This window comes from Prionailurus bengalensis, chromosome C1 (assembly GCF_016509475.1).
Source record: "Prionailurus bengalensis isolate Pbe53 chromosome C1, Fcat_Pben_1.1_paternal_pri, whole genome shotgun sequence".
Taxonomy (NCBI): domain Eukaryota; kingdom Metazoa; phylum Chordata; class Mammalia; order Carnivora; family Felidae; genus Prionailurus; species Prionailurus bengalensis.
In genome coordinates, this window is record NC_057345.1 from 160,279,661 (window position 1) to 160,300,441 (window position 20,781).

A 20,781-nucleotide genomic window follows, 5' to 3' on the forward strand; every position below is an offset into this window, starting at 1 on the left:
ATCCAAGGATATTGAATGTGGACAGATGATTAGGATAACTTAAAGATAACCAAATCTCTATATATTCTTGGTTCCTGAAATGGTCCATTCAACTGGTTCTATTATGATATTGACGATAAAATTTACCGCTTTTAAAGCATCTTCTACATGTCAGAGTAGTATATACTTTGTTATTTGAAGCACAGTATCATCTACCAAAGTACACATTCCCAAGAAGGCACCTAACCCCAGAAGTTAAATAGGGATTATACTCCATATATTGTGGCTACTTAGTGAAATTCGAATCCAGATTTGATTCCAAAAAAAAACGGTCATCCTTCAAAACCTGTCGCATAGCAACAAATCGATCCTAGAGACTTCCCGATCCCAAATGGAGAAAAGCAACCAATTCCTTCCTGGAAGCCAAGCTTGAGGCACAATTAGAATTTTCTAATAGAAATGCTCCCCCACCCCCTTTTGTGACCAAAGCAGTTATTTAAGCCGTAAAACCTCCCATTGGCCAAGCTCAATTTCACATCCCAGGACGTGGCCTCCGCTGGTGTGAGAAGAGGGTCTCTGTTCTAATCACTCGAATCTGATTTCTGGGGAATCAAGACCCCCAGGAAACTCATTTTCTTGGGCGACCTCAGGTTGGAGACCAAATCCTGCAGGCGACATTTGTTCATCCACATCTGGAGATAACCCTTTCTCCCAACTCAAGACTTCTTTTATCCCCACCCCCACTTTTCCCTCTCCCCGCCAAGAATAGGTTCAGTTATGGACAACGACATTCCAATCTCGCTCCTTTCTTCACTTCTCAAAGTAACGAGTGCACGTCCGGACGTGTGTTCGAGATTGCATGCATCTTATTCGCAGCGCGACGCAACCGCTGGGCTCTCCATAACCCGGGTTTCTCGCCCCGCCTCCTTTGTGATTCCCAGAGCCTGCTCCGCCCACGTCCCGCCCCCGCCCTGCCCCTCAGCCCCGCCCTATGTTCGCTCTGCCCCTCTACCCTGTCCTGGACTGGCTCAGCTTCCTCAGCCTAGCCTCGCAGGCCTGGCGGGGTCCCGTCCTGTCCCACCTTCCCCGGCCCGCTCCCTCCACAGCTCCCCAGGTGCGGCCCGCCTCCTTCCTGGCCCTCAGTGGCTCCCCCACCTCGTCCCGCCCTCGCCCCTCTCCTTCCGCTTCCCTGAGCCGCAGCCAGGGCTCCAGCCGCGCGGGGTCTCGTCTCCATGGCGACGCCGTGTGTACAGCTCCCAGCTCAGAACACCGCGCGAACCCCGAGCTGGGCTGGCCTTCTGTATCCGCCCCGAGGAAGGGCGGTGTGAAGGAACCACGGGCAGGTAAGAGGCACCACGAGTGCCCTCTTCCCACCCTCGCGTGCAGCTCGACCAGCCCTGGCCTCCCGCTCCCCCAGGCGCCGCGCCTGAACACGTCAACTTCTCTGCCCCCTCCAGGTTCGGGCTCTGGGGTTCCACGGCTGCCGAGGTGGCGCTCGAAAAGGTAGGATCCGCGGGGCTGGTGGGGCACCTCGCACTTGGCTTCCTCCTTTGTCTGTAGTCCGGCACTCAGGAAGAGATATAGTATTTGTGTCTACATGGGTGTGAATGATAACTGGGCAGTTCTAACAGGCGGTCTACACCACCATTCTCTGACCTGCCCATTCGCGTGCACCAACTGCTCCCCTCCCCTCCAAAAAAACCATGCAAATGGCCTTGTTGCATCGCAGAACTTCCAGCTACTCCGTTTGATCCTCGCGCCTCTCACCCCCTTAAAAAAAAAAAACAAAAAAAACACCTTTTTTTCTTTTACTTGTTTTTTTCTTTTTACTTTTTATTTGGGAAACAGCTTAATGACCAGTAGGAGCCAGCATTCACTGACTGTACTTAAGAGTCATTACTAGACACAACTTGCCCGGCCATAAAAAATTCTTCTGGAATTTGGACAAATTGTTGAACCTCCCTAGACCTTGTTTTCATCTTATGTAAATGAGGGGCTTGGACAGTGAATCCCTTCTAAGGTCCAGTCTTCAGCCTTCTATGAGGTAATGAAATGACTTGAGATTTCCAAAATCAAGATGCGTGGCCTTTGATTATGAAAACTACTCTGCACTGTGCCCCAATGGCACTTAAATTAGCACGTGGAATAATTATAAATTTGTTGTTTGACTTCCCAGAGGGCATAGGTGAATTGCACCAATTTGTTCTCATCCCCAAGAGACTCCTGGAAGTTGGTTTTTTGTTTGTTTGTTTGTTTGTTTGTTTGTTAAATAAATCTGAAAAAGACACTGGAAGTGTCTTTTGTTTCATTCTCTTAAAACCGAATCCAGTGATCCCCAAATCCACCTTAATTTTTTTTTTTACTCTCAAGAAAAGAAAGATTTTTACAGAGGCGAATTCCAACACCTTTGTAGGGATTCCACTGCACTACAGAATTCCAGAGCTTCCTACCCCCTCCCCTCACCACCACCATTTGAGCTAAATGTTCAATGTTTTCTCCTCCTTCTTTGCTCAATCCAGTCTCAAATTGAAAGCGCTTAGAACTGGCTTTCTTCGAATTTACCTTCAGTGCTGTCCTTGCTAGGTGGTAGGTAGTAATAATGGTAATAGGAGGAGGAGGAGTTGTAGTAGTTATAATTACAGTAGGAGATAGGTGCTATTATTTATTATAAGCTATTTATATTAATCCTCATATAACTCTATGAGACAGGTAGTACTTAGTCCTCATTTTACAGTTGAGGGAAGTGAATCCTAGAGAGGTTAAGGAACTGGCTCAGGTTCACACAATTTGCCGAGATTTGAGCATAAGCAATCCGACTCCAGAGTCTGGGCTCCGAGCTCTACATTATGCTGTAAAGGAAAGATATAAAATATGTACGTAGTCACTTTTAAATATGAATGTAAATGATAGATGATCATTAAAACCATTTTTATATACATTTGAAGCTATGCAATGAAGATTGTCCTTGAATCCCATTGTGTCCGTACTAGTCTCCTCTAGGATGGAGGATGGTGCTTAATATCAGCTGTCTCCATCACAGTAGCAGGGCCTGAGCATGTGGCTATCTATTTCTTAATTTATCCTTTGCATATTAGAATTCTAGGTGGCTTATAAAAACAAATAGCCCAAAAGGAAAAGATAATTGCGCAAATGGAATGGAGGAAAGCGTGTGTGTGTGTGTGTGTGTGTGTGTGTATGTGTGTATTCCAGTATTACAAGAGAAACCTAAAATGAGAATTTTGTGAAATGTGAATTTTGAATGCTGATAACTCATTTTGTGAAAGGTTTTTTGAAACCTACAGAACCCAAATAAAACCTTTTTGGCCCACCCTATCGGCTGCTGGTTAGTGAACACTTACCTGGAGGAGTAAGGGAATGAGATGTTTTAAGGTTTTTTGTTTTTTTTTTTAGCACTAAGTCTATAACCTGGTGTACATATCTTAAATTGAACCAATCACATTTCAGGTGTTCAACAGCCACATATGTCTAGTGGCTACCATATTGGATCGCAAAGCTCTACTTTAATACTTTCTTTTCTTTTGCTTTGTTCCTTCCTATTCAACAAATATTCTTTGGGCACCAGTTTATGAGGTGCTTGAGTTTTTCAGTTCCATTTCAGCTAGTCCAAAAAACTAGCTGAACCAACTGAGCCTTTGACTGGAGTTTTTATTGAGAGAGTCCGTTTTTCCATAAATGCTACAATCATATCATATAAAACTCGTGTGTTGTACCATGTGTAGAAAATCTGTATTCATGAGAGACAGGGAGCTCACCTGCAGGGAGAAGCTGAAATGAACAAGGGAAAACCCCCCATGCCCCTCCTTGAACATAGCTGTATCCACAATTCCTACTTCCACACAGCTTGGATATTTAACTCAACTCTTGGATTCTGTGAGCCAACACTTTTCTTCTTTTGCCTAAGCTAACTTGAACATGGTTTCTGTAACTTGCAACCAAGAGTCCAGACCAATACAGCTAAAAAGCCAAGAACTAAGCCCTTTCTTTTAGAAATGAGCCCATGATGACCCCCACCCTGACCCCTAAAATACATTTTCATTTACAAAATAAATAGTTTCGAACATACCTAATCACATAATTATGTCTTTATAAATCACTTTGTCATGTACATTTTATATATTTACTTAACTGGGTACATTTATCTTTTGATTAGCCATCTTTTGACTACCCATCTTTCTATATTAATTATTCAGTATTTTTTCTTTCTTTTTAAAAAATTTTTTTAATTATTTTTTTTTTTTTTTTTTTTGAGAGAGAGACAGAGTGTGAGTTGGGGAGAGGTGGAGAGAGAGGGAGATACAGAATCCAAAGTAGGCTCCAGGCTCTGAGCTGTCAGCACAAAACCCTCTGCGGGGCTTGAACTCACGAACAGTAAGATCATGATCTGAGCTGAAGTTAGACACTTAACTGACTGAGCCACCCCGGCACCCCCCACCTGCCTCTTAAATGTTGGTATTTCCCAGGATTCTATCCTTGGCCTAGCCTTATTCTACATGGGCCACACCATCCATTCCCACTTTTTCACAGCTATCCCATACATCATCTTTTCTCTTAAGTTCTAACTCTCTTTAACAGAATGGAACGCCACTTGATTTTAGATGACCTACAGACATCTCCAACTCAGAATTTTCCCCAAATAAACTCATTATCCCCACTCCCCCTCCCCAGAACGTTTCTCCTCTGGTACCCACATCCTAGTTATCCATACTAGAATCATCAACTTCTTTTCTTCTCCCTCACTTCTATGCCTAGTGACCCTCAGTTTTACCTCTCTTTTGGCTTTGTACATCCTCTTTTTTTCCTCTGAACTAGGATTTGGCAAATTTCTTCTGTAAAGGGCCAGATAATATGTATTGTAGGCTTTGTGGGCCATACAGTCTTTGTTGAAACCATTCAACCTTGCCAATATATCCTGAAAGCTGCCATTGATATTGTACAAACAAGCATGTCTGTTCCAATAAAATTTCATTTATAAAAGTAGGCAATGAGTCATATTTGGCCCAAGGGCTGTAGTTTGCCAGCCCCTTCTCTAAATGATTTCAGTAGCCTTTTTTAATTAATTTTTTTTCAACGTTTATTTATTTTTGGGACAGAGAGAGACAGAGCATGAATGGGGGAGGGGCAGAGAGAGAGGGAGACACAGAATTGGAAACAGGCTCCAGGCTCTGAGCCATCAGCCCAGAGCCTGACGCGGGGCTTGAACTCACGGACCGCGAGATCGTGACCTGGCTGAAGTCGAACGCTTAACCGACTGCGCCACCCAGGCGCCCCTCAGTAGCCTTTTAAATGGTTTCCCCCACCTCCTTCTCTCTCAAGTTTACCCTCCACAGAATTTCTTTTCTAAGATAGTTCTAGTCATATGATGATGCTTCAAAGCTTTTGTTTGCTTTCCATTGCCTACTGATTAAAACCCCAAATCCTTAGTACATGGTAATTAATGACTTTTAAAGTTTGCTCCCACATATATATCCAACTTCATCTGTTTCCATTTTCTAAGACACTGCTTGACTATTCTTCCCCTTCTGTTTACTGCCTACTTGACTAACGAAATGTCACATTCATTGTGAAGCCTGACTCTTGCTTCCCGTAGCAGGTAGTACAATACCATATTCTAGGGATGCTGGTAGAAATCATGATACCTGGGGGAATATAGCAAACCTGGAGGACATTCCTCAGAACTGGATTCTGGAACTGGAAAGTTGTTCGGGTACAGTTCTGTTGACTGACAGTTCTGTTGACTCTCTCTTCTTTGTCTTTCCAATTCTGTCTCCATTGCCTGCTGACTCTCCTTGGGTAACTTCCCATCTGTGAGCTCAAAAGAAGGGATTTGATTGATCCTGTTTGGGCAATATGGAAAATTACCTTAGCGGGAAGCATTTAATTCAGTACTTTGAATCTTGGTCTGTCCTATATATAGAAAACTTAGTACTTGTTTCCCCTATACAATTCTGAGCTTCTCTTAGCTTCTCTTGTATTCCCAGAGCTTATCACAGACATGTTTGTGCTAAGACACGCAGTAGGTATTCAGCAAATATTTATTATAAATAGACATTGAATATTGGGACATGAAATAGACATGGAAATTGGGAACTGTCATAACTGTGTTGTTCTCTTTACCACTGGGACTATTGAAAGACATCAGAAGAGTCTGCCCATGTTCCAAAAGCCAGAGGGTATACTTGGTAAAGACTCAAAGGCTAATTAACTGAATGTTGTGATGTTAACATTAACCATATGCAATAGAAATGAATATATAAAGTGTGCATGTATGTACCATTCTTTCTGGATATTATGACCTCAATTTGACTAGGGACCACTGGGTGGAGAAGAGAATTGAAGTGGCACAAGGGTGACATACAGCTTATATGCCTGTAAGAGGTGGATAAACAGAGGTAAAAATGGTGTAAATTTTTTGAATTGCTTTTTAAAAAATAGATATATGTTTATTTTGTTCAAAGTTCAAGAGATACAAATGGGCATAAAGTAAAAATCTCCCTCCCACCCCAGTCCTGCAACCATCTCTCTTTCCTCCTCAGAGTCAGCCATATTGTGTTTCTTTTCTGAAAGCATTTCCTTTCAGAGATACTTTTTGCATACCAATTATTATTTGAAAAATACATACTATTTCTACAATGGCTGGACCTCTTTCAGCTCAGTTTAAGCCACTGCTTTAACTCTACCTGTGTTCTCAATGACTCTTTTTCCCTGGAGTCAGTGATCTTTCTAAGCAAGTATCATTACTTTGAGGCTTTGGTGATTTTTTTTAAATTAATTAATTAAAAGTCCTCAGAGCTAGTCTGCTTGTCTCAATCACAGTAAAACCTTCTCTTTGTTTCCCTAAGCAATCTTAACCAGCCCCATAGGACATCTTTGCAGTTTTTCCTTTAGATAAAACATCAAGTTGTTTGTACAGCATCCCTCCTATGTGCCAGGTGCTATGCTAAACACTTTACCAAATAATCCTATTAAATCTATACAGTGGTCCAATGAAGTTGGCACCACTGTGATTCCTATTTTACAGATGGAGGAACCGAGGCCTAAAGAAATTAAGTAACCTACTGAAAGCTTACATGAGAAGTGGTAGAACTGGGCTGTGAATCCAGTCTCTTTCACTAAAGAACCCCAACTCTCAACTATTACTCTGTACTGCCCTCCACCCCATAGAGTTCAATTTTATGAAAGGAAATTAAATGGACATTTCCTAGATAATGATCAGACCTAGCAGAGCCTGGGTTTCCATCAAGGGCTGGGATCTGCGCATCCTAAGTTTTTCTTTTACCAGGTGAAAAGGGGAGAATTGTATGCACTGATGTTTCATTCAGGTAAAGAGTAGAATGTAGCAATCTGGAGAGAAAGGCTGTGAATGTAAAGAAGATGTCTATCCAGATATATGGGTTTCCACAGGATTGTGGAAATCAATAGAAAGTACTTCTCTGGACAGAACATCTTGGATTTCTTTTGCGAAGGCCTTACTTGGTTCCTTATTGCATTGTTTCAGCTTTTGAACTCTATTGCCCTAGAGAAGTAGGGCATTTATGCTAGAGTTTGGTCTTCTACAACTCTTTTTCCCAAAAAGATGCCTTGCTTTTCTGATAGACTTTAGCTGTCTTTAAGTTTCTCAGAGGGATAATCAGGTGGATAATATATATACAATGTGTGACTTGATCAGAATTCCCCAGAAAACAAAGCCTGAGGCAAAAGTTTATGTACTAATGCTTTATTCCAGAGTGCAAATCAGCACAGAGTGAAAATTATTTTGAGGCGGACAGATTTATAAAGAGAAAAACTCAATATAAAATAGCAGTTCTCTTTTGTTGTCCACAGTTTTGGCCCTGAATTTTGTATTCCAGAAATCCTTAGTGGATACTACTACTACCAATTTTTTCAAGTCTTGCTTGGGATGTAGGGACAACAAGTGTTGGGGAAGGAGAGGGCAAGTGAATTGTTATTTATGAAAAATTTAAGTGTCCCCTCTCTCATACTTAAAGCAAAAACAAAACCCTTAAAAGTTGGTTTTTCTCTTTACAGTCAAAATTAAATTTATTCAAATATGTAAAGGGCTAAGTTATAGGAAAATTTATTTAGGGTAACCTAAGAAAGCTAAACATTAACAGAGAAAACCTAAGTACTAATAAATACATAGGGGAACTTAAAAGGTAAGAATTGTATTTTAAAATGTATCTTTTCGGATAAAATCAAAGGTTAATTTCTAAATGTATTTGTTGAAATAATATTTTATTTAAAATACTCTTATCTTCAAATACCATGGAAAAATTTCTTATTCTGGCTTAAATACACTCTATGAAGGCGTTTTTCATAACACAGATGAATTGGAATGTGGCAGATAGTTTGGTTTATATATTGTTTTATTTTGTTAAAGTAGGGGAGAAAAGTGGTGTTGTAAACATGAGCCAAGCTGAATTTGTGATTTTTAGGGTCAGCTCAGTAGGAAAAGGGAGTCCTTAACCTGCTCTTGATTGTATTTGGATCTGGATCTAGAGTCCAAGTTATGTAAAACCAAAACAGTAACAGAATTAGAGATTTATTTAATACATCAGTTGTCTAACGTGCAATATTATTCCTGTAGCTCTTTTTACATAAACTCCAAGATGAAATGGGGAGAAGGGGAAGGGTTAATTTCTCTAGACTTTTTTTTAACCCAATTTCATAATCCAAAAGAAAGAGGTTTTTCAGTTAAGATGGAAGTAACACTGCTAAATGAATTCACACACACACACACACACACACACACACACACACACACACAGTATTTAATACCCTTCTGACATAATTCTGCATTGTTTTATTTATAATCTAAATTTGTATAGTGTTTAAAGACTTAGGAAGTTTTAATATTTTGGGGGTTTTTTTTTTGCAGGAATTATCAAGACAGATGCTGTAAAGATAAGATCATATATAAACTATTTTTTAGGATATTAGATCTCTTTTACCATCAGTTTATATAGTTTTTGAATAATTGACTTCAGTGTAAAATTACATTTTACCATAGATAATAGAAATGTTTATATAAAGTCTACATAAATTATTTCAAATACCTCAAATGAAAATAATGATGATAATGCTAGTTTTAATTTCTGCTTCTATTTTAGGTACTAAAATATAGACAGAATGGCAGAATGCTAGTGTTTGATCCAAAGGGTAAATGATTTATTACTTAAAAAAAAATATGTTTCATCACCATTTTGTCCTAAATATTAAGAAGATAGTCTACTGGAGCGATTGAATGTGATTGAAATCTTAACAATTAAATCCTTTAGTATATTGCCTGTCATTCAAAAACTGCTTAAGTATATTTACCAATCAGGAATTCCTGTTAGGAACATTACTACAGATAAAATACTGAGTTGTGTTTTTCTTTTCTTCTCTTTCAGCAAAAGTGATGCTTGAACCAAATGAAGCAATGTCAGAGTAAGATGTCTCCGGTTGTGCAGCTGATCTATCACATGCCTTTTAAGCAATTAGAACTAGATAATGCAATCATTTGTCACCCAATTAAATTTGAAAGGCCAGAAATGCATGGATTAGCACTTTAATTTTTGCTTCAGTCAAAGCAGTTGTTACTTTAGATAAAAGGGCATTTAAAATGAAAAATGATTTTTGATAAAAGTCTAGAGGTATAAATAATATTCACTTCCACTTTTTAAATGCTTAAATACCAAGTAATCGGTATTTTACTTATACAACTTTCATTGCTCATTCCTATTTCTTCTTGGTACTTGCTTATTTCTTTCAGAATATCCCTTTAAATTAATATTTACTTTAAAGATTCTTTATTTACTATGAGATGAATCATTACTACTAAATAAGGGAAACTAATCGCCCTAATTAGTTGAAGGGACTGGTGTTAAAAAGAATCATGGTTCGGGGCGCCTGGGTGGCGCAGTCGGTTAAGCGTCCGACTTCAGCCAGGTCACAATCTCGCGGTCCGTGAGTTCGAGCCCCGCGTCGGGCTCTGGGCTGACCGCTCAGAGCCTGGAGCCTGCTTCCGATTCTGTGTCTCCCTCTCTCTCTGCCCCTCCCCCGTTCATGCTTTGTCTCTCTCTGTCCCAAAAATAAATAAACGTTGGGAAAAAAAAATTTTTTTTAAAAAAGAATCATGGTTCAATTTCAGTATAGTAGCTAAATATTCAGTACTTGCTTTGTTCAAGGCACTGATTCTGATAATTCTTCAAAGCCCTTCCTATTATGATCATCTCCTACCTCCTGAAAAAAAATCCTATTTTTTATTCCATGAAAAATGACACTTTGAATGTTGATCGTAAAACAGATTCATAGATATCAATTATTAACAGATCGGTAGAGTGGTGCCAAACTGATATTATTTGGTTTATTTTTAGTATAATTGGCTGGAAATTTTTTTACCTTATGAAATATATATTTTAATTTTTATATTGTCAAAGCTCAAAATGAAAATTATAGTTCACCTTGGCTTTTGTTGCAAATTATATATTAAATACATGTGTTTATCTTAAAAAGAAAGAATGGGGGTACCTGGGTGGCTCATTCAGTTAAGTGTCTGACTCTTGATTTTGGCTCAGGTCATGATCTCATGGTTTGTGACTTCAAGTCCACGTCAGTAGCCTGCTATCAGCGCAGAGATTTTCTCTCTCCCCCTCTCTCACTGACCCTCTCCCACTCTCTCTCACTCTCTGAAAATAAACAATAAAAAATAATTTTTAAGAGAAAGAATGTATAACACATCAAAGACAGAGAATCTATGTTTATTTCAGATTAAGTGTTATAGACAACCAGAAAAAATAAATGCCCCATTACATATATCAGTCTGCATGTAAATGTATTAATCTACATGTAAATATCTATATTTAGTATCTACATGTCAGTATCTATATCCTGTTACATGGTTGAAACATATTTAAATTTTAAAATGTAAGAAAATTTTAAGTCTTTGAGGGAAATATGATATAACTTCAATAATAATAGTAGGTCATTAATGAAAATAAAATTACTATTGTATCTGTGAATACTGATGTTCATAGACTGTGATAAGTCAGCAGCATTGGAACTGGAGCAAGGGGCAATTCACATCCTGAGTTAAACCCCAGGGATAAATCAAATGCGGCCTGGGCCAAAAATAGAAAAGCAGAGTGATTACTTGTTCTCTTGATCTCATGAATAATTGTATCTGCGTGTCAAACTAATTTTTGCAAGGACAAAATGATCCCTTTTTCACGTGCAGAGGAGAGTTTAGGTTTGGTTTGATTGTTGTTTGGAGTGAGGGAGGAGGAAGAAAATGGTTAGTGTAGCCAGTGAGATTCACAGGTGTGTGGCTTTGTTACCTATGTACCTTACCCAGAGTTTAAGGTAGACAGGGCCACCAGTCCTGGAAAAATATGATCAAGTAGGAAAAAGGAAAATCATAGTGGACCTCTGCTTGAGGAACAGTGTGACCTGCAAAGTTGATGAATTTTCTCCATATAGATGTCTTTCCAGGAGTTTCAAACTTCTCTGCACGCAAAGCCCATATTTATTATTTCCTCTTTTCCCCATGGATCCCGTGTGTGAAAGATTTTGTCTACTCAACAAATTGAACTTAATTAGCCATTTTCAGCAATAAAAATAAAATATATCTTTAATGCTAGACGAAATTTTATAGATCTTGAACCTTTGATCTGTTGGGCTTTGAGTCAAGATTAAAGATGTGGGGGAGGGGTGGCACCTGGGTGGCTCAATCAGTTGAGCATCTAACTCTTGATTTCTGTTCAGGCCATGATCCCAGGGTGGTAGGATTGAGCCCCGTGTCAGGCTCCATGCCGAGTGTAGAGCCTGCTTAAAATTCTCTCTCCCTCTTTCTCTGCCCCTCCCCTGCTCGCTCTCTCTCTCTCTCTCTCTCTCTCTCAAAAAAAAAAAAAAAAAAAAAAAAAAAGATGTGAGGGGAAATGGCTGAAATAAATCCATAGCATAGCATTCAATTCTCTGAGGTTAAAAAGTTGTGTCTGTAGGTTTTCCATAATCGCATGTTTTATCCCTCCTAAAATGAATGACAAGTTATTTTCTTATTTCTATTTTTATACTTTAAGTAAATGCCTCTTTGGACGCAGACCAAGATTGGCAAGCAAACTTTGTACCTCGCCAACACAAGTCTCTCTAAATGTAGCTAGGACGATCTCAGAAAAGTAAGTTTTAATCAATTATGGTTTTAGGCCCATGTTTGACAACTATAAATAATTTTAAAACAAAGTTTAAAACGTAAACTTACTGAAAAAATTATTCCAATAGAAATTTGGGACCATTTCATAAATATGCCCCAAACTCTTAACATACTAAAATCTAGGTTATCTACCTTCCAGCATAAATATTTCAGTGTCTTACTTGACTAACTCTCTAACCTAAGTAGAAACTAAATTAAATACCTTCCATTTCCAAAGGATATTAGATAAAGTAAAAATTTGAATTTTTCTTCAACTGTAACTGTATTTGAATTAAAGAAAACAAATCTTTTAGAGTATACTAGTTATCTATTTTTCTTAAGTGGTTAGAGGCATTATTACCAATAATGTCACTTTCTCAAATGGAAATCAAAAGATTAAGTTGAAAAAGACATTGGACTTTGGGCCTTTGATTCTTTGAAACTACATATGAGAAAGACTACAGAAGGTGAGCAGAAAGGGAATTCATATTTTACTGTTAAAATGATTTTTGTCAATTCTCATGTGTATTTTTATGGCATGTTCACTGCTTCCAAATAGTAATATCCCATTTAATATCAGGCCGTTGAGCATGTTGGCTTCCTCCATGTTGTGTCACTAAGGGTATTAGAGGTATTTCCAATTACTTAAATGCCCAGAACTATACCAGATAAATTCCCTTCCTTAGGGATATAACTTAGTGAATATGCAAGTAACATGTATCATAGACTCTAAAGCATACATATTTTCTTCACATTTTAACATCTCTTAAAATTGATTACATCTTACACTTAAACTTGGCAGTGCTTTTTCTTTTTAAGTAACAGTATGTCTTCTAATAAATACATGGTATCTTAGATTCAATGAAACACTAATTCGCGGAGAGCAGGGAGGCAGTAAAGCTCTCTTATTTAGATTAGATATTAGAGCATATAAATTCTAGTAATCACTTGTAGCAACCTTTGGCATAATGGGAATCTCACCAGGCTAGAAATTAAATACTTAACTGATTTCTCAAATTTTTATATGTAGAGTTTCTTCTTGGATGCTTTCTTTCACAATTAGAAAATCAAGGAGGGCAGAGGCAGACCAAATGTAAATCAACTTTGCGTTTTTCATTACCAGACAGTGGTTTTGCTTTAGAAGCATATACTGAGGAAGCCAAGATTCTATTCCCTCTCAGTGTTAAGAATATCAGGAATTAATATCAGGAATGATCAAGCTGTCCAGCCTGTTTGCTAAATCACTGTACAAGATCACTGACTTAACTGTACTCACGTTCTGGATTCACATGTCAATAACTTTGGGGGGAAACTACTTTACATCTTTTTATATCTTGACCTGCAAAGCAGAAGTTGACTTTTCTTTTCACTTGGTAAAGGAGACATATTAAAAAGAATCTTAAGACCTCAGAAAACAGACTTGGGATTCCTTTTCCACCAGCATGAGTACCTATCTTTGTAAACAGAGTGCACCACACAAGAATCCTCTGTTTTGATGCATTATTCTTGACATGAAGTTTCAGGCTGAAAGGCTGAAAGGGAAAATTAACCCACTTTTATTTCAGCTACTTAATGGAAAGGCAGGCTACTTTATGTTGTGACCAAGGGTTGATCTTAGTGTTGGACTCTCTCTCTGAGTGTAGCATTTAGCAGTGGTAAGAATTGATTGATAACCTAGAAAAAAACTCAAGGCTAGTGTTCCTAGTTTTACTCCAATGTGTTGCAGTGATGTGCCAAAGACATTCATATAATTGAGTGCTTGTATGCTCTACGTTAAAGAATTCTGAAAAGATTTTAAGAATCATTACACAATGACAGATGCCAGATAGAAATAAAATTATAATTATCAGTAAAAATTATTTTTAATGCTTTCCCACAAAGAAGATATTACATTTTAGCTATTTAGTTTATTATTGATATATTGTGTTTGTATTGTGTGTGTGTGTGTGTGTGTGTGTGTGTGTGTAAGCACATGCGTGCATATGGATATGAACCCATATGAGGCTTTAAACAGAACCGTGACCTAGGAAAGTATTTTTTCACTATTTATTTTAACATTTAGGAAGGAAGTCTCTTCAAAAAATATTGAAAATACAGCCTCTTTAAGGAATACTGAAAATAGAGCATCTTCAAAGAGTATTGAAAATAAAGATACAGAAACAAATCTACAGTCTAAGCTATGGTCATCTTCCTTCTTAAAAGAAAGCATAGGTAATAATCTTTTATGTGAGTAAATGTAGCTTCTCTTTGAGCCCTCTTCCATGACCTTTGGTATTCTGACAACTCTGTAGGTCTGGAGCAAATCAAAGGAACCTGTACTATAATTTTTGAAATTCATGTTTCAGATGATTCTGATATGCGAGGATGGCATCCATGCTATACATTATATAAAATGGTAATGATGAGGCATTTTAGAATGGATTAAAATACCAATGAAAGCATTAACTTCCATTCATTCAACAATGGTTTATTGAGTACCATGACTGTTTTAGAAGCTGTGGATACAATAGTTGGCAAATAGGAAACATCCTTGCCTTTATGGAGTCCACATTCTAGTGGGAGATAGTCAACTATTAAATATAAATAATAAACAGAAAAATAAGACAATGACAGGTTGTGGTAGGTGCTATAATGTAAATGAATGGCTCAGTGTTAGTAAATTGAATGAGACGGTTCCTGTGACATCCCATGAAGTCTTTAATTCCCTATTATGACCTTACCCTGATGACATCAGCATGATGAGTCTTGAACAGACCGGGTACCCACTGGAAGATCAGGGTGGCTGTGAGCTGATGGAGACTATTAATGAAACAGAAGCAGGTAGATGTCCTGAAGAGCCCAGCCATCCTACTCTTGGAAGGACTGGTACCTGTTTTCAGGGTAGCATTTTTTGGTTTAGGCAGGTGTTTGCTGTGGAGTCTGGAGTTTTATCAGCTTTTTGTTTTTTTGGCCTGCGTTTTCCTAACATTATTGTCTCTTGAGATCTCCTTGATTTCTTCATTTTATTTCCGACACGAGTGTTTCTACATGATTTGGAGTAGCTAATGGCCAAACTCCCGTCCAAGAAGGCATCTCACAAGACTTCCAGACACTCAAAATCTTACAAGAAGGCAAGGTTTCACACAAGTTCAGGTTGAAACTGTGAAAGACCTTGGTAGAGCCAGAGCAGTTGACAAGCTCACTCAGTAGTATTTCCCAAAGAGATAATTTTAGGAAACACATAGTAACTTTTTTTAAAAATTAGTTTAATGATAATATATTTCAATGTATGTTAGAAAAAGGTAAGACATGGTCATGAATATGGATTCTGGAGCCAAACTGACTCCCAGATCCACCACTTAATTAGTGGCATGAAGTTGGGTGGGTTATTTAACCTCTCGGTCTCTCTGTTTCATCTAAGAACAGAGTGAAAATAGTACACACCTCATTGAGATGTTGAGAGGATCAAATGAGTTAATATATCTAATGTTCAAAAGAGTAATGACTTATAATGTTTGTTGGGATTATTATATGTTATTTTTATTTGTATATCCATCAGCTTCATGGATGGTAATATTTGTGATCTGATAAAACTTATATGTTAAAAAAGTAGATTCAAAGAAAAATACTGAGTAATTAGTATAGGTGATACTCATATGGCAAAAATAGATGCAGATAACATAAGAATTGAACTGTTGGAAAATGTTCCAGTAGATTGTGTCATAGAGACTTTACTTCTTAAATATTTCTCTAATCTACTTCCCCCCTCTCCATCCCTTTTTTACCAGTTCATATTAGTCATATTTCTCACCTAGACTTTTAAAAGAGACCCCTAACCTCTCTCCTTGCTCTTTTTGTTTTTTGGTCTCCCCTCAAATGTACTTTCCACCGTCCTGACCAAGTGTTCCTCCAGAAATGCAGATTTGACCATACTTGTTTTCGTACTTAAAATCCATCATTAGTAGGGTTTACTTTTAGGGTATAGTCCTAATTCCAAGGCTCCTGGCCCATAAGATTCCATTATCTACCTACCCCTCCAGCCACATCTGTCACCATTTTAGTCTCAACCTTGACTCCTAAGAAGTGTCAAAGTGCTTTGAGGCACGTTCTTGTTTCTGTGTTGGTTCATGCTGTTTCCTCTCCTTAGAAAAACTGATCCACTCAGACTGGGCAACTCCTGACCACTCTCCAGGTTGGCATGGGGCCTTCCTTTGTTCTTTTGTTTATTCCACACGTTTTTATCACCGGACTTCCATACTGCTTTATCACTATCCATTATGTTTCTGACTCCCCAATTAGAGTGTGAATGAGTACCCTGAGGTCAAGAACTGTCATTTTTGTGTTCCTGGGACTCTACATAGTGCTGGGCACTGAATGGGTAGTTATTAGTGCTTATTTTTATTTTTCAGTCATCTGCATTTCACCATAACTATTGTGTTTTGACATTAGAAAAATCATTACTAATGTTATGTAACTTCTGGTTATAGCTAGAATACTTCACATGTCTCTTTTCTTTAAAAAAAAAATTTTTTTTTTAACGTTTATTTATTTTTGAGACAGAGAGAGACAGAGCATGAACAGGGGAGGGGCAGAGAGAGAGGGAGACACAGAATCTGAAACGGGCTCCAGGCTCTGAGCTGTCAGCACAGAGCCCGACGCGGGGCTCGAAATCACGGACCGTGAGATCATGACCTGAGCCGAAGTCGGCTGCTTAACAACTGAGCCACCCAGGTGCCCCCACATGTCTCTTTTCTAATTTGCGTGTGTGTGTGTGTGTGTGTGTGTGTGTGTGTGTGTTGAGAGAGAAAGAACTTTGTTCTCAAGTATCCAAGCAGTGACATGACCTGCCTGAGAAGAACTATTTTCTTTTCAGCCTCTCCAGTCTTACTTTTACTCTCCAGGCTCTTTATTTCATATTTACCTTCCTATAAGAACAATTTAGGAAATATATTTCTGGAGATAGAATAGTATTCGTTTCTTTTTTTTTTCTTGAAATCATATTTTATATAAACAAAACTGTTTTCCATTTACTATTAAAATTTTAAGCGCCAAACAACACTAAGATTAGTTTAGTGTTTTGGGTTTGTTTTTTTCCCTCTTGGTAGTTGTATTACTTTTTTTTTTTTTTTTAAATCAGGTAAGTTCATTGCAGTGCTGTTTAGTCATGAAAAAAATAAACCCCAGAACAGGGAGCCATATAGTATATATACATCTTAATTTAGGAGTAACCATTTTTAATTTTTGAACTTTTCAGTATTGATTAAATTATGCATATTCTGGGGCGCCTGGGTAGAGTGTCTGACTCTTGATTTTGGCTCGGGTCATGATCCCAGGGTCACGGGATCTAGACCTGTAGTGGACTCTGTGCTGAGCATGGAGCCTGCTTAAGATTCTCTCTTTGTCTCTCTCTCTGTGTCTCTCTCTGTCTCTGTCTCTGTCTCTCCCTTTCTCTCCCTTTGCCCCTCTCCCTGGTTTGCATGTTCTCTCTCTCTGTCTCTCTCTCTCTAAAATAAAAATTTTAATTTAAATTAAAAAAATATGCATATTCTATTTTAGGTCAAGTGGGCAAAGATGCAGTCCTTCAAGAGCAGGAGAAAAATAACAAACGTTGCCTTCAGGGTATTGATGATAAGTTATCTGAATCGACAGATGATGATGGTGAAGATGATACCAGTGATGATGACAATGATGAAGACAGTCACCCTAATAAGGATACTCATGCTCCATTAGAGTTAATGGCAGAAGTAAGTTTAACTTGTGCATTATAATGTAAGAAAGTTAAAAATATTAAAATAAGTAGTGTATAGTCTTGAAGATTGAAAAAATAGTAAAAATATCCTTGCCCCTATACAGATGCTTACCTAGCTACTCATCTCTCTTGCTACCTTCATGAAGTGAGAGGTGAGAGAAGATTCTGGAAGTGACTTATTCTGCCCAAGGCAGAAACAGGAATAAAAGTTTGGGTACAAAACTCTGCAAGGACTGCTTTAAGGGATGCTTTCTACACAACTGGGCACCATGCTAGTTATTGGGGATATTTAGAGATAGATAAGAAAGATATGTCTTTACCCTTGAAAACTAACAGGTATAATGTGTATAGTACAATTTATAATAAAATGAAATCTGTGCTAGTAGAAGAATCTGTGAAGTTCTCAGGGAATAGGGAGGATTAAGTGACTGAGAGTAGAAGTAGAAGGAATGAGATAAAGGAAAGATTTTGAGAAGAATAGTCATTGGAGTTTTAGAAACGTGAAGGAAGAGGGAAGCTCAGGAATGCATCAAGTAAACAAGTAGAGATGGCATTTTTGGCATAGGAAACATGTGCAAAGGCACTGAAGCCTGAAACATCACATGCAAAAGTTGTACATAAACGTTTACTGATAATTCTATGTAGAAAAAAGCAATTTTACCCCAGTTGTGGTATCACAGTCTACCTTTAGTCAATATTATACATCTTCATGTATATTGTAAGAACTTTATAACAATATATTTTAATTTTCCCCTTCTTATTGTCATGCATTTTACTTCCATGTATATTATAAGCCCTATAATACATTGTTACTATCTTTATTTTAAATGGTCAATCCTCTTAAAAAAATTTTTTTTAATGGGAAAATATCTTTTTTGGAACACATTTCTGGTGTTCTTTATAGCTTTGTGTAGAACCCAATTTCCACCCGATACTATTTTCCTTTTACCTGAAAAACTTCTTATGGTTTCTTTTGTATAATGTAGTTCTGTGAGCAGTGAATACTCTCAGCTTTTATCTGAAAAAGTCTTAGTATCTTCATTAAAAAAACCTTTTTAATGTTTATTTTTGAGAGAGAGAGAGAGAACATGAGAGGGGGTGGGGCAGAGACAGAGGGAGACACAGAATCTGAAGCAGGCTCCAGGCTCTGAGCTGTCAGCGCAGAGCCCAAAGTGGGGCTTGAACTCACAAACCATGAGATCATGACCTGAGCTGGTTGGGGGCTCAACCGACTGAGCCACCGGGGCGCCCCCTATCTTCATTTTTAAAGAATGTATGAGCTAGGAATTTGTAGGTTGCGAGGTTTTTTTGGTGCAGACAGTCCCTGACTTTTAATGGTTCAGCATACAATTTTTCGACTGTATAATTGTGTGAAAATGATATGCATTCAGTAGAAACCATACTTTGAATTTTGAATTTTGATTTCTTCCTTACCTATTGATATGTTGTATGATTACTCTCTCATGTGCTGGGTAGTTGCAGCATTCTGCAATTCCCAGCCAGCCACGCAATTATGAGGATAAACAACCAATACACTTACAACCATTACATTTTTCATTTTCAGTATAGTATTCAATAAATTACATGAATTATTCAATACTTCATTATAAAATACATTTTGGGTTAGATGATTTTGCCCTACTGTAGGTTAATGTAAGTGGTCTGAGCATGTTTAAGGTAGGCTACGCTAAGCTATGATGTTTGATAAGTTAGGTGTATTAAATACATTTCCAATTTATTTCAACTTACGATGGGTTTATTCCCATAAAATGCTAAAGTGCTTGCCTTTTAATATAATTTAACCGAAATGCTAAGCAATGGAATCATATAAAGAAATCAGACACATTTGCCGTATTTTACTCTTAGATTTGTACTTTGAAAGCTGTCCCATTGTCCAATACTTTGCATAGTTTCAGACAAGATGTCTGCTGTTATTTTTGTCCATCTGTATATGTTTTTTTCTCATTATTTAATTTTTTTTTCTTTCGTGTTATTATTTTTGGCAACTTGATTACAATATGACTTGATGTGGTTTTCTTCACATTGCTTCTGCTCATTGAGATTCTTGGGTCTATGAGTTTATAGTTTAAACCAGATTTGAAAATGTTATTAAGTCTTCAAATAATTGTTTTTTTTAACCTCTTCTCTCCCTCTCTTCTTCTGGCCTCCAAGTTACATGTATGTTAGACGACCCAATGTTGTTCCAAAGGTCACTGATGTTCCTTGTTTATTTTCTGTATATATTACATTTTAGAAATTTCTATTGGTCTCTCTTCAAGTTCATGATCTTTTCTTATAGTTATACTCTACTGTTAATCCCATCCTTCCTCCCTCCCTCTCTCCCTCTTTCTCCATATATGTGTGTGTATAAAATTTCAGATATTTTATCATCTCTAGAAGTTTTAAATATTTTATATCAGTTATTTCTCTCATCTATTCATATATTACTTTTAAGCATATGACATATTTATAATAGCTATTTTAACGTGCTTGTCTGCTATGCTATCGTTTTTGTCAATTCTAGGTCGGTTTCTGTTGCCTAAGTTTTCTCCATTATATGGGTCATATTTTTCTGCATCTTTGCATGCCTAGTAATTTTTTTTTACTAAATCATAGACATTAAAAATTTTATATTCTTTGGCACAAACTTTTGTAGTTTTCCTTTAAATATTTTTGGGCTTTGATCTGGGACATAGTTGGGTTTCTTGGAAGCAGGTTTCTCTTTTTGAGTCTTATCTTTTAAGCTTTGTTGGGAGGGTCCAGGGTAGCCTTTATTTTATTTATTTATTTATTTATTTATTTATTTATTTATTTATTATTTATTTTTTTAATTTATTTTTGGGACAGAGAGAGACAGAGCATGAACGGGGGAGGGGCAGAGAGAGAG

The 20,781-nt window shown here is 37.6% G+C and overlaps 1 protein-coding gene across 4 annotated transcripts in view; it reads left to right on the plus strand.

Moving 5' to 3' along the window:
* Positions 1 to 507: 507 nt before the first annotated feature.
* The window catches only part of ERICH2 (glutamate rich 2), a 37,769-nt gene continuing 17,495 nt past the window's right edge, over positions 508 to 20,781 (plus strand). Inside the window, exons 1-8 of one of the 4 annotated variants that reach the window (XM_043577012.1) lie at positions 508 to 629; positions 749 to 1,322; positions 1,437 to 1,482; positions 9,108 to 9,156; positions 9,390 to 9,426; positions 12,057 to 12,152; positions 14,229 to 14,377; positions 17,702 to 17,889. In XM_043577012.1, the coding sequence (XP_043432947.1) occupies positions 757 to 1,322; positions 1,437 to 1,482; positions 9,108 to 9,156; positions 9,390 to 9,426; positions 12,057 to 12,152; positions 14,229 to 14,377; positions 17,702 to 17,889 (1,131 nt within the window). In that variant the 5' untranslated portion in view covers positions 508 to 629; positions 749 to 756. Of the gene's footprint in view, positions 630 to 748; positions 1,323 to 1,436; positions 1,483 to 9,107; positions 9,157 to 9,389; positions 9,427 to 12,056; positions 12,153 to 14,228; positions 14,378 to 14,872; positions 14,987 to 17,701; positions 17,890 to 20,781 lie in introns of those variants that run through there. The other 3 variants (XM_043577013.1, XM_043577014.1, XM_043577015.1) reach the window with 3 other exon arrangements.